General features: G+C 41.4%; 1 protein-coding gene across 3 annotated transcripts in view; it reads right to left on the bottom strand.

Annotated features, from left to right (window-relative positions):
- Positions 1 to 14929, bottom strand: part of PTPRN (protein tyrosine phosphatase receptor type N) — a 48606-nt gene that overhangs the window by 1163 nt on the left and 32514 nt on the right. For all 3 annotated transcript variants that reach the window (XM_081323527.1, XM_081323528.1, XM_081323529.1), the window contains 6 exons: positions 14616 to 14693; positions 10785 to 10904; positions 9253 to 9419; positions 4369 to 4422; positions 2499 to 2563; positions 181 to 254 (listed from right to left, as the gene is read on the bottom strand). In XM_081323527.1, coding sequence (XP_081179653.1) covers positions 181 to 254; positions 2499 to 2563; positions 4369 to 4422; positions 9253 to 9419; positions 10785 to 10904; positions 14616 to 14693 — 558 coding nt within the window. The remainder of the gene's footprint in view (positions 1 to 180; positions 255 to 2498; positions 2564 to 4368; positions 4423 to 9252; positions 9420 to 10784; positions 10905 to 14615; positions 14694 to 14929) is intronic.

The following is a 14929-nucleotide window of genomic DNA, read 5'->3' as shown; positions in this document are numbered from 1 at the left end:
CCTCTCTTCTCTCTTGGCCAAGAGCCTCCTACTTCCCCCAGAATCGTATGATGCACTTAAAAGACAATATTTGATATTTACATATAGCCAGGACATTGATTTGTTCTCCTAAGTAGTCAGCTCTTCCATCAAGAGGACTGCATAGAACTCTTTGTGAGCAAGGAACCATCAAAGACGTACCTTAATCTGCACCACACCTAGTCTCTGGTCCCTCACGTGCTCCAAGGTGGCTGCAATATCTATCTCCTTCACACCTAGTATAGAGGTGAGGAGGTAAAAATCAGAAATGGGTGAATAAGAACTGTTCTATGGGGGACATTCGTATCTGCATAAATCCCACATTCAAAATACGTGAGTAGACACAGAAGAGGTTAAAACAGATGTAGAATAGATGGCAGATAGAAAAGACGTGGCCTTCAAAGCCACAAAGCCTTCAAACGGTGGTGGTGTACAGTATTATACTTGCACTCTTATGGAATTAGTATAACAATCTCTAGGGAAAGAGAATCACAGTAAGAAGAAATTCAGCCAATATATAAGTTCATATATTTACTAAGTATATAGTAAATAATTTTAATAGTAAATTTAATCTAATTTAATAATTAGTAAATGAACAGCTACATAAATCAATGAATACATACTTTATGAAGATAGTGAGGAGGATACAGGGGCTATCCAATATATAGAATGGGGCATTACTTTGTTTGCTGGACAGAATTTATGCAAGATCTCTAAAAGAACAAGTTCATTTCTGCAAGTTTGTTGAGAGCAAAAAGTTGAGAGAAGCAGAGAGGCTTATGACAGATGCCGTTCTAAGGTCTTTAGAAAGTTAATTTGCTGTTATACAGAATTAATCTCTTGTAGAAAAAAGATTAGTTGGAGTAAAAGGAAAATGATCAATTGGAAGGAATCAATATCTTGGGAAATGAACTATTGAAAGGAATATTGAAAGAGTTGTTTCTATTTCAAGAGCATTATATCAAAATACACATTTTTTTAAAAAGGGCAGATTGTTCCAGGGAAGAGATCTGATGTGGACTCCAAAAAATAATTGCTATTAGTGCTCAGGATGCTCTATTTATTTTACGTATTTATTAACATTAGGAATTTTAAGGAAAATGAAAACAAAATGTTCTTCAGAGAGATGTGTTTAAGAGGTGATTTCAATTATTTTCAAATAGCCTGAACAAACTATTCTGACTGACAAGTTATTTCTGAATATCCTAAATTAAGGTTGTACAATTTTCTTTGGGTTGAAGGTTTGAACTTGACCTTAAATGGTATATCAGGAGCTGCAAAAAAGTGGATGGAGTCAAGAAAAAAGATTAAATTCATGAAATATATATAAAAATTAAGTACAATAATATTGTCCATGCAGTATGACAATTTTCTAATTCCTTCAAGTTAAAAAAGCCAGATTTTGAAGGGGCAAAACTTTCACAGAGACATTCATTGTCTGGCTAACTGGTCATAGAATCAATTAGTAGGAATGTAATCTTTTCTTGTCAAAATAATACCTCAGGCATTAGAACATAATATTATGAATGTTTTAGACTTTCTATTACTGTAATGCTCGGTATTAAAAAGAATTTAAGAGGATTCAGAAAAGTCTTGCCTAGCTACCCTAACCCTAATCCAACCTGAACATCTGTTTGGTAGTAAGCATTATTAAATAAAATATTATTTGAGAGTTCTTTCACAGTATGTAGATAGGGAGGGGGGGGGAAAGAACATTATTTGAATTTTCAAATGTTGACTTTATTTTTGGTTTTTGCTAATATTCCTCATTAAAGTTTCCTGAGCAAACTTAGCAATTAAAGAATAAGAGAATGGTCAATTATGGATGAGCAACTGGCTGTGCGACATAAACATAGATTAGGAATAGTGATCAGTTTTTGTGACTAGGTTGTCAACAATGGAACCAGAAAGGATCTATGCTGGAGTTCATGCTAATGTTCATGTTAATTTTAAATAACCAAATTTAAAGGAATGAGCAGTGAGGTTGTAATTTTTTAAATAACATTACTTAGAACGACCGAGAGGGAAAAAAAAGCTCTGGAGTAATATATTTATGATGTCAGTGAAGGTAGATTTTAAGCTTAGAAAAATGGAAAGTATGATGAAATATACATACATATATTATGTGAGGAAAATACAGAGGGAAAGCTTTTTGACTCTTATAATAACTAGAATCAGGGATCATCACAGAAGTTAAGTAATGGGTGGATAAGTAAATGGAAACATTTCCTTACATATCGGTAGTTAAACTACCCACTATAGCAGTATGCAGTAACATCCATTAATTGGAGTAGCTTTAAGAAGGCTGGAAATGGCTATCAACAGCAGGAATTAATAATCTTGCTTCCCATTTCTCAAAGGCTTGTTGCTATGGGAACAGACTAGCTAGGCCATTTGTCTGCTGCACCAGCCTGTACCTTCTTATGTTGAATTGACAACTGTTTGCAGAAAATGCAAATCTCTTCCTCACACCATCTTACCTTTTGCCATTCGGTTTAAAACCATGTCAATAAGAATGTATGTTCCAGTCCTTCCTGCACCATCACTGTAAAACATAAGGAAACACACCTGAGGTTTCAAACAACAGCAGGCTACATAATCTTCACCAAGTTCAACATGAGGAAGGTCTAGCTCACAGAAATCTGCTGAAACTTGCTATAACTTAGCCTTCAGTTTTGACATGCCATATAACAACAACAACAACAACAATAATAATAACAGTAGTAGTAGTAGTAAAGTTGGAAGGGACCTTGGAGGTCCCTTCTAGTCCAACCCCTGCTCAGGCAGGAAACCATACCAGGGATGTCAAAATGCCATCCCATGGGCCGGATGCGTCATGCAGAAGCCACACCCACCCCATTGCTGGCAATGGCAAAACTGTCCCAATATGTTGTGTGAGGTCACGTGACGTCGCAAGTTTGACATGTCTGCTCTACACCATTTCAGACAAATGGCTGTCCAGTCTCTTCTTAAAAACTTCCAGTGTTGGAGCATTCACAGCTTCTGGAAGCAGGTTGTTCCACTGGTTGATTATTCTGTCAGAAAGTTTCTCCTTAGTTCTAGGTTGCGTCTCTTTTGTTAGTTTCCATCTGTTGCTTCTTGTCCTGCCTTCATGCGCTTTGGAGAACAGCTTGACTCCCTCTTCTATGTGGCAGCCCCTGAGATATTGGAACACTGCTATCATGTCACCCCTCACCCTTCTCTTCATTAAACTACACATACCCAATTCCAGCAACTGTTCCCTATATGTTTTAGCCTCCAGTTCCCCTAATCATTTTGTTGCTCTTCTCTGTACTCTTTCTAGAATCTCAACATCTTTTTTACATCATGGTGACCAAAACTCGATGCAGTATTCCAAGTGTGGCTTTACCAAGGCATTGTAAAGTGGTATTAACTCTTCACGTGATCTTGATTCTATCTCTCTGTTAATGCAGCCTAGCACTGTGTTGGCTTTTTTGGCAGCTGCAGCACACTGCTGGCTCATATTTAAGTGATTGTCCACTAGAACTCCAAGATCCCTCTCACAGTTGCTACTATTGAGCAAGGTACCACCTATACCAGGGCAAGGTACCACCTATACCAGGCCCACGGGCTGGATGCATCACAAGGAAACCATGCCCACCCCATTGCCGGCAATGGGGAATGTCCCGAATTTGACGTCTGACCTATACTATACCTGTGTATTTGGTTTTTCTTGCCTAAATGTAGAACCTTACTTTTTTCACCACTAAATTTCATTTCGCTAGATAGCACCCAATGTTCAAGTCTGTCCAGATCCTCTTGTATCTTAAGCCTATCTTCTGGATTGTTGGCTGTTCGTGCCAGCTTGGTGTCATCTGCAAATTTGATGAGTTCCCCATCTATCCCCTCATCCAAATCATTGATGAAGATGAAGAGCACTGGGCCCAGAACAGAGCCCTGGGACACCCCACTACACTGTTCCCTCCATGTAGATGCTGTTCCATTGAGGACCATATGCTGAGTACGGCTGGTCAGCCAGCTACGAATCTATCTGCTGGTGATGCTGTCTAACCCACATTTAGTTCTTGGAAGGATGTTTGTGAACCTGAATGGCAGGTTAACCTGCTATCCTTTTCCTGACCAGATTTTTGAACTTCTGGAATGCATTTGCTATGAGGGACAAAATTCTAGCTCTTTGTCCTGCCCAGCCACAACAATTTTCATAACTTATTTATTTGAATGCATTACCTCCCAACTCCAATGGACCCTTATTCTTGTCACACACCTCTGACAAAATATCTCACATCCCTTGTCTGCTTGAAAAGTCAACACCAAATGAAGTAGTTTTTTTCTCATGACATCTGTTCAATCCCCTGACCAGGTCATTACCTGCAGTGCACGACGATTGGGCATGAGCGGCCCCGGTAGCATTTGTTCACCTTCCTGTGGGAATAATGAGAGGATGGGATCAGACAGGGTTTCAGATGAACTCTTAGGGAGAAGCCATGTGGATTAAGCTCCCTTTTTGTCCCTGAACAGTCAAGCAGGAACAAGTAGCAAGGAAAACATCCAGGAAATGAAAAGTATTTCACTTACAGCTGGTGGTTGTAATCTAACATATGAAAATTGCATGTGTGGGAAACGTTATAAAGTCACCTGGAAAACATTCACATATCACCCAGACAGAGCAACTGGAACAATACCTAAAATGGCCAAATTATGTATAGGGTAGAAATACAACAGGAGGCTAAGGAACTAAGGCAAAATATACCATATATCAATGTTCAGCTTATTTCCAACTAAACCAAGTGTGGATTTTCAATTGAGTTTATCACACAGGAGCCCATTTTTGTTTATTCATTGGAAATACTTGAAAATGTCAAATTATCAACTGAATCAAGAGTAAATGATCCATGTGTGAGCCAATCTTATTTTTGTGAACCCTCTGAAATTTGTCAACAAGCTGAATGGATTTGCGACTTCCCATTCATTCTCAGAGGAAAACAAAACATACCTAAGGAAAATATGTGTGTGCTCTGCTTGTATGACTGTCTAATGGAGAGAAAAGGTTATAATATGATCCCTTCCCTTATAATGATACCATTATGTCACATCTTGTTTGCAGGTTTTGGTCACAAACATCATATTAGAAAGAAAATATTGCTCTTGATTCATCAGTATGTAACTTACTCCTGTACGAAATGACAGAATCTACAGTAAAATACCCTGTTACTTGATCCACTTGTCAATCTATCCATCAATCATCTTTTGTGATGAGTTGCTATTTTGGGGCATGGCATCATGGTGTCCTCTAAAGAATCCAGAAAATTGATTTCATGCCAAGAAGAGACAAAAGTCATCCATTATTTCCCTGAAATCTGATGTGTTTAATCCTTTCCATTCAATAGCCTAATGAAACCTGACAATGCCTTCAATAGGGTGGGGAGGGGTTAACCCACCGGATATGGAATATTTTTGCTTGGTTGACCATTGTATTGCTCCATATCCCAAGGAGACCCTCCACATTCTATAATATTGGAAGGCAAAAGAGGCAAAGAAAAAAAAATCTGCCAATTGACATTTAAACAGAAGCCTAATTTAGTTAGGCTGCCTAGACTAATTTTACTAGGAATTTGGTTATCTGGCTGCTTGCTTTCCCTTATTTTTCCTGTACTCCCTCCCCCTAATAACCTTCTTTTCCTATCCGGACAGTTGGCTTCTTTAGTTGAAAAGGTTTCATTGGTGCCTTATTAAAAGCTTTCTTTAATGGAAGACTGCATGGGTGGATAACTCTGCTTCTCATAATGTTCCCCCAATTCAGATCCAAACTAGACCTGTTTCCCTGGAGCTGGGCTGAATGGAGGCCTTTGGAGGAAGAGCTAAGAATCTCCCTACTGAATGGACTACAAATGCATGCGGCAGGAAGGATTTAGTCTATTGTACCTTTTTTTTTTTTTTGCAAAACATGGTATAATTATTTTGGAAGAGGTTTGTTCACCACCCCTCCTAACATATGTACCACAATGAAAACTAATATGTACAGATTGTTCCGACAACTAGTAAAGTTGTTGGCATTATCTAAATGTTTTATTATGGACACAATTTAAGTGAACAGTGTTCCATTTCAATATCAGGGTGCCTATGATGGTGCTAATGATTTATTTGTGGACTACTCCGCAGGCTGTCAGAATATATAAGAGCTCAGTGGGTGTAATCAGGCGTATGTAAAACCTTTTACAGTTGAATCACTTCCAGAATGCTCAAAATTGCTTGTTCCAAGACCAGAATGGCCCATTGTGAAGTCAGAACATTCTCTGACAGAACATTCTGCTCACCCCAGGGTGACTCCGCTGATACCACACACCCTTTATTTCTGTCGTGTTCTTTGCTAGCCGGCTGAAAAAATCTTTACCTACTCAGAAGAATCTTCCACTCATACATCGCCTGAGTATTGTCCATTCACCCATATCAAGTCATACGGGCAACAATAAGGTATATATTAAATGAAACAAAAAAAATTGAAAGTGATATTTCAGTTGTTTGGCTGCTGGTTATTCTAGGACAGTGGGTTTAGGATGAGAAAGGGAGGCTTAGTTCTACTGTACATTGTTAAAAGTGTTGTGATATCTTTTGAGCACTGTGATATACAGTAGGAACTACTGAAATTCTGGGGCAGCATGCCACATTTCAAATTCAAAGATGGTCTTTTGAGTGATTTGTAGAACTACCATCCAAAGAAGCAGCGAATAGCTGAAAATATATACCTGTTTTTGAACTACCCATGCTACTGGTAACTAGGCTATAAAAGCAATCGACCAACTCCATGTCACTTGCTTTTATAGGGATTGACAGCTGGGTTGGTGGAGACTTCAGGATTCTTTGCCCACACAAACCCATCCAAGATTTTCAGGGCACCTGTTGCTCTATGGCTTAGAACCTTTATTGATCCCTAACTATTATCCAGTAGAAATCTGTATAAGGGAGAGTACCAGGATCTCCCCTTTTGGCCCTGTAGGACAAGAGAGCAGGTAATGGACACAACAGCAACCCAGGCCCTTTCCTGTTCCATGCCGCTGGCACAGCAGCCAATGATCACTTTTGTGACTATGCAACTGGGCCAGGATTACTAGCTGCAAATCACAAAAATGACACTGGCAGCTGTGAAGAATAGAGGAAAGAGAGGAAGAGGAGAAGGAGAGGAGGTGGTAAAGGAGAGAAAACATGGTACAATGCGGTCAGAAAGACCTAGAGCCTTGGTGGAGCAGTGGGCTAATGCCTCCTTAAGTAACACCAGCTGCCTGCAATTAGTGCAGGTTCGCATCCCACCAGGCTCAAGGTTGACTCAGCCTTCCATCCTTCCGAGGTAGGTAAAATGAGGACCCAGATTGTTGGGGGCAATAAGCTGACTTTGTAATAATGCCGCTTGGGGGTGTGTGAAAGCCCTAATAAGCAGGCATATACATAGAATGAAGGCTACTGCTAAGCTTGTAAGCTGCCCTGAGTCTTCAGAGAAGGGCGGGATATAAATGGAATTAAAATAAAATAAATAAAAATAGTGTATGTTCTACAAATCAAGACTGAAGAGGAAGAGGTACCAAGAGGGATAAACAGCAGTTAAATGAAGATCCTCTGGTTTTAATTTGCCAAGTTATGTGCCCTGGGCTCCTCAACTGCTCAGAAGAAGCTATTGTACCTCCATGCCATGAGGTCCTCACCTACCCATTGATTTCCAAGCCTTGAAAGTCACATGCACACAGAACAGCACATTTCTAACTTGTTGCAATTTACAGATGTGGCATTATGTTCCAGAGTTGTTCTTTTAACAGCTGCCTGATAGAACAAGCCTACGTCTCACCCAATCCCAACTTCTCCCTGCATAAGTATTGAGCCAATTGCTGGCAGAGAGGGGAGGGAAGGAACAGGTGAATCCAAGAAGAGAAGGAGCTTATGAGAGTACCTGGAAAGGACAAGATAGGGAATAAAAGAGATTAGAATAGTTTTGAAAACAGGAATCTAATGAGAGACCAATCACACCATCATTTTGTTCTAGGTTAAAAAAAAGGAATAAACCAGTTCTCCGATTCCTGTTCATGTTTTCTGAGCCTCCTTTTTCTTATATGCTTCTCAAAGGTAGCACAATCAGAGGCTTCTAGAGCAATGGGGACAAATATTGCTACTCTTGTGATCTTGCAGGGATCCTGAACGGTATGCAACCTACTACCTCTACCGTACCATTCCCTGTCCTCAGAACCCTCTAAATAAAATTCAAATTATGCCACCCCACATGAAGATTTCCTTTCCTTTTATATTAATGTGGTGGTATAGCATCTACATTACATAGACCACCTTGAATTGTGTTATTGAGTCTGTTATGTAGTGCCTTTGTTTAGTATGGTGTTTTGTGACGCCTACTCGTAAACACTATACAACTGAGCAGTCGAAAGTTCTTCATCTGTGGAAAAAACAACAGCAGCAGCACCAGATTTATCTTCTGCCTCTCTCTCCCCAGCATGGGGGCCATACATCTATCCATCTTGCAGGGCTCCAAGCCGGATTTTGCTCAGCTCTACGGCAATTGCCACTTCTAAGCAGAACTGAATTAATTGCAATGCATAGTCCCAGGGGGCCTAAATGTTCTAGCTATTACAGGGGCTTCCAGCAGCACTGGTGCCCAGCTACTCGTAAGACTTTTTTTTTACAGCAAAGATCAGGCTATTATTTCAGCTGCTGATGGTTAAAAGGAAATCACGCCCCATGCTTCCAATTGCAATCGTGATTGAATGAGACCTCAGAGATGGGAGGGAGCTCTTTCAAGGCTCTAGAAAGATTACTAAAAGAGCCTTTGAGGAAGCCCTCTGGGAAGCAAGCAATAGAAGGGGTGTGAAGCAAAATCGGCATCAAGCTATGGTAATATTGTGGGTGGGGAGAGAACAAACTTTCATCTTATATTAGCGACAGCCCCAACTCCATACCACCATACTCTCTCCAAAGCTCACTGAAGCATGGCTGCCTCAACAGAAGGGACTCAGCTTCTCTTCCTGGCTACTTGTTTTCAATGAGTCAATACACAGGAATATTCTGTCTTTGCGACCAGCTCTTCTTTCATTTTACAGCAAGACTCCTAATATTGTCTAGGACCTTTCCCAGGATGTGTTTCGCAAAAGGAAATCAGTGACGGGGCCTGGAGTATCTTCTGAAACTCGGCCAAATCCCCATCTTACCCTCACAAATCATGTCCCTTCCAGCTCCCAATAGGAAGACAATATTTTCTACCTGCGGAAGTCAAGAAGAGGCCTAGTGGTGGTAGGGATGCCCTCTGCTGGCCAGCTCAGGAAGTGAAATTGCGTCAGAGTCCGTGTCTCCTGTGATTGCACATTCTTCAAGTAGAAACTGCGCACCAGGAAATCCTCGCACCAGATGTGCTCTGAGACCAGGTTCACCTGAATGGAGATATTAGGATTTGGAAAGGGAGAGAAGAACAGCCAGCAGTCTCCTTCACATAATAAGTCTTGCCATCTATATAAAGGTAAGGTAAAGGTAAAGGTTCCCCCGCACATGCGTGCTAGTCGTTTCCGACTCTAGGGGCCGGTGCTCATCTCCGTTTCAAAGCCGAAGAGCCAGCGCTTGTCCAAGGACGTCTCCGTGGTCATGTGGCCGGCATGACTGGACGCCAAAGGCGCACGGAACGCTGTTACCTTCCCACCGGAGTGGTCCCTATTTTTCTACTTGCATTTTTACGTGCTTTCGAACTGCTAGGTTGGCAGAAGCTGGGACGAGTAACAGGCGCTCACTCTGCTACGCGGCACTCGGGATTCGACCCGCCAAACTGCCGACCTTCTGATCGACAAGCTCAGCGTCCTAACCCACTGAGCCACCGCGTCCCACTATATACAACCTATATACAACCTATTAAATCCTCAACTTGTTTTCCCATTCTTCTCTAAATATTTGATCATCTATTGCAGGGGTGTCAAACTGCCGGCCCACGGGCCGGACGGGTCACGAGGAAACCACGCCCACCCCATTGCCGGCAATGGGGGAAAAGTTCTGATACGTCGTGCAACGACACATGGCGTTGCGAGTTTGACATGTCTGATCTATTGGGTCAGTTAAAATGCCTTTTTCTGCTTTTCTTTTCATAAGGCTAGAGCAAAATAGATGCAACATGTGCCCATAATTTTGCTGCCTGCAATCAGAATTCACTATGGCTTATCTATGTCATCAGGATTCAGCTTTTGAGGATGCTGTCTTTCAGTGAGGCGTGGGCCATTCAGTGTGACATTTTGAATCAATCTTCCTCTTCTACAGAATGGGGAATTCCAGCCACTGGGATTCAATAATCATGTAATGTCAAATAATCTAAACATATTCCTGCTTTCTTCATATCATGAGTAGCACAATTTGATAGATATCCCACTTCTGGCTTCCAACACTAAATGTAAAACAAAAAACAAAAAGCAACCAGCTATATTGCCTAGGAAAGCTTCATAGTTTATATAGATGGCTGTGGGGCCCAGGGAGAAAGAGAAAGAATATTCCCATGATTTTTTTGTGGACTGCCTGAAAATGATGTATTCATAAGAATAGAGGGGATTTCATTAATCTTCCACAGGAGATCAACTTGCACACCCAGCTGTGTTTAGCCCAACTGCAGAATGCTCTCACACTGCTGGGAGATGCATCGGAAAGGACATCATTGCTACCTCAGATATGACCCCATTCTCAGTGACTTCCCCACCGTGAAAGAGGAGGAACTCTTGCCACTCTTTGCTGAGCATTGCAAAGACATAATTGGGCAGCCTTACCTCATAGATGTGGTAAAGTGAGGATCCCTCATCGGGCCAATAGCGGTCACATTGCTTGACGCCATCCTCCACGAGGGGGGTGAGCATGACAATGACTGTGCAACCATTCTCCCATACCATCTACATAGACAGAATAGGCAGGAGATTGAGCAATTATAATACTGTACATTCCAACTTCTCCACATTGAAAGAAGTGCAAATGCCATCCCCCCCCTATGAAAAAGAGGCACATGGGAAGAGAGTGTAGTCCGTGGAATGCCTCTGCCTCCAATTAAAACAAAGCAAACACAGAGATTTAAATTTCCTTGGGCTGCAAAGTCAGCTTGGAAACGTATTTTTTTTTATTTAAAAAGTTTTACAATACATTTTGACTTTAATCCCCCCCTCCCCCACCCCTATCTAACCCTCCCTATCCCTCTCCCCCATTCCCTCCTCCCCCCCCCGACTTCCCAGAGCTAAATACAGGGTATAAAATCAAAAAACAAACATAAGCACCCCTATGTTATCAACAATAAACTATTAATTCTATCTCCCTCTAGCTCATATAAAATGAATACAAACAATATTAATATTACAAATAAAGTAAAAAAGAAAAAGAGGAAAACAGAAAAAGAGCTTTACTCAGAATAGATTTTCTTAATCCCAGTCCTTATTCATATTAATTTAAAAAAAAAAAGAAAAAAACTTTCACCTACTATTTACATTCTCCAACCTTTCTCTAATTTCTAAACAAATTCTCAGTTACGCGCCAAAAGCGCCTATCTCTATTAACCTTAATAATCTCCAACCAAACTAAACTATGATCAAAAATAGTTCTTGCATGTATCACGCCAAATGTCTCGCAGTTCCAAATCATCCTTGAGTTCAAATAAAAAGAGTAAAAAAAAAGGTTTAAGCAGTCTGTAAGACAACTTGTTGTTAATTAGGAGCTTGCATACCCATTCTTAGTTCAACACATACTTTTAGTCCATAACCCTAATATACTTTTCTAACAAGCAAATAACATCAATCTTAAATTGTGTTAAATATTTAAAAAAAACTTTCTTTCTCCTCTATGATAAATTTAATCCATTGACATTCTAATTTAAAAATTTAATCACCAATCTTGACGCTCCAAAGCTTTTGGAGCACGTCTGTCATGACCCCCAAAACTTCTTTGGACCGCGCCCCTCCCACAGCTTCACTGTAAGTACACTTTGGAGATTTCATAACTTTCTGCTGGTCTTGCTCTTGCTCTCGTCTCGCTCTTCTTAGGGCGGCACGCGTCATCCTCTGGCCTCCTGCAACAACCGATGAGACTGTATCTTGATCCCCTCCAACACCATTGTCCTCTATCTGTCTATCTGCAACATCTTGAAGCTTTCCCTCGCCGTATCCCTTTACAGCTTCCAAAAATGATAGGGGGGTTGCTTTTAACACATTGCTATAAAAATCACGTGCCTGGGCCACAGTAACCAGACGATGTCTTTTACCTTCGTGCGTCACCACCAGTCCAACTGGAATCTCCCATCTAAACTTAATATCACATTTCTTAAGTTCCTGTACTAGAAATGCAAAATCTTTCCTTCTCCTTAAAATCTTCGGAGGATTCTCTTTTAAAACCAAGACTTCTTGCTCAGCCACTACCAATTTAGTATCATAAGCAGCTTGAATGACTTCATCTCTAATTACTCTCTTTGTAAAATAGACCACCACATCTCTGGGTAACTTCCTCTGTCTTGCAATCCATGAATTTACACGAAAAATTTTGTCCATATTTCCCTCAATTTCAGATGCTGGCTGGCCCAATACCCCTTCCAGAGCCTCAGAAATCAGCTGCTTTAAATCTTCTTTACAATTCTCCTTTAAACCCCTGATTCTAATAGCATACTGCATCTGATGATACTGAACAAGGCTCAATTCTCCGTCCATTTTATCCCTTATATTTTCATTTTCTAATACCTTTGCTTCTAATATAGAGTTCTTTTGACTGAGATCCTTCACTTTTACATCCAGCTGTTGCACACATTCAGCTACAGATTCAATCATAGACAACATGTCCACCCTCATTGCTCTAAACTTCTCTTCCATCTTCTTCTCCAATTTCTCCATTTTCTCCTCCATTTTCTCCTCCAGCTTTTTCAACTTTTCATCCATCATGTCAGACATCAATTGTGAATGCTTTCCAAGAGCATCTTGTAAATCCTTAAGCGTCAATGCCGGAGGAGGTGCAGGAGGAAGCAAAGCTTGCAATGAGGTCTGTTGCACCAGGGAAGACCCCGCACTACGAAGAGCTTTAGAAGTTTTAGCCGCCATCTTCCCCCACTTTCACTTATTGCGCACTTTCACTTTAAAGCTATAAAATCCATTGAGCTAGAGAGTAAAGATAAGAGTCCACATCACCTTGACCTCCTGTACCGCTCTGCCTGCATCTTGATAATCAAAAGTATTTCCTTTTGGCAGGGGTGGTTGCTAACGCCTGGCTCTGCTCCATAAATCCCGGAGCAGGGGCGCTGCGCAGCTCGGAGCAACCCAGGCTTCGGGGGGGCTCAATCCTTCAGCCGCCCAAACTCTCAGCTCAGGTGGCCCCGGAGAGTTCAACCCCTACCTGGGGCCTCACCCCCTCCTCTTCTCCCGAGGAGGGGGCTTCAAATCCATCTAAACAGCTGATCGGCGCTGTTTACGATGGAAAAACACAGCTGCGGAGTGGGCAGCCCGAAAACGACTGTCTTCGGCGTCGCATCGCCACCGGAAGTCCAGCTTGGAAACGTATTGAGTATGTCTAATAAATGCTAAATGGGAAGAGAGGAACCCAGCAGCTTCTCAGAATCAAGTGTGACAATCTTATCTTTCTGATGCCTTACTTCTTACTCGTTCTCTACATAGCTTAGGCCCGGGGTACTTGCGAGACCACCTGCTGCCATTATCAACCTCCCATCGCCTGGTTCGCTCCCACAGAGTCGGCCTCCTCAGGGTGCCGTCAGCTAAGCAATGCCTGCTGGTGACCCCCAGGGGGAGAGCCTTCTCTGTGGGCGCACCGACCCTCTGGAATGAACTGCTCCCGGAGCTGAGGATGGCCCCTGACCTTCGGTCCTTCTGCCGTGACCTGAAGACATGGATGTTCCAACAGTCAGGCCTGGACTGACTGTAGTTTTAAATTTGGTTTTATTGGGTCTATTGTTATGTATTTACTTCATTGTTTAATTCTTTTTTAAATTTTGTATTTTATGTTTTTAACTTTTTATTGTTGTGAGCCGCCCTGAGTCCTTAGGGAGAAGGGCGGCATATAAATTTAATCAATTCAATTCAATTCGATTCATAACATAATTCAAATAAAACTGTACATTCATACATTCATGCCTCCAGGAGCTTGCCACTGGAGATGATCTAGCCATAGTATTTCATTTTGTTGATATGGAGCAGAAACCTGCCTTTGTTTCAGAATGGGAAGATGGACTCCATGCTCTTTATCGTCTGTCCGCCTCTCTTCTAAAGGCTTTGAATATAATGCCAGGAATAACAGAACCCCCTGTGCCAGAGAAATATCAGTCCAAATGTCTATGGAGATTCTGAGTCATCCAGGTCATGGTTGTCCTGAAAGTGCTTTTTTTCAAAAGGCAACTGGATTTTGTTTTTCCCTGAAGACGTTTTGCTTCTCATCCAAGAAGCTTCTTCAGTTTTGGAGTTCAGAACTGAGGAATCTTCTTGGATGAGAAGCGAAACGTCTTCAAGGAAAAATGAAGTCCAGTTACCTTTTGAAAAAAGTATCTTTGGGACTATCAGTCCAAATGCTCTATCAGGCAGCACAAGAAAGTTATCCCTTTAGAATAAACATCTCCATGGCTGTCTTACCTGCCAAAAATCAGCAATGGTGTGGGATAATGGACCTTGTGTTGCAATGTATGCTGGCATCCGTGGATCATGGTCAATCTGCAAAGAAACAGAGTATGAAGTAAAATAACTTTCCTCACCCTAATGCTCTCTGACGGAGTATGGACTACAGTTCCTAGTTCTTCTATGCTAGCTGGGAATTCTAAAAATGAAGGGACAGAAGAGAATTAGACTTGATAAAGTGAGCTCAAGAGAATGAGCTGTAGATGAATCTACATTAAAGATCTACTACCACCCTCCAGATGTTTGGGCACACACCCAATAATCTCTTGAGA

This window comes from Vipera berus, assembly GCF_964194415.1.
Source record: "Vipera berus genome assembly, chromosome: 1".
Lineage (NCBI taxonomy): Eukaryota > Metazoa > Chordata > Lepidosauria > Squamata > Viperidae > Vipera > Vipera berus.
Note: the sequence above shows the minus strand (reverse complement) of the source record. Positions and strands in the feature narration are given on the sequence as shown.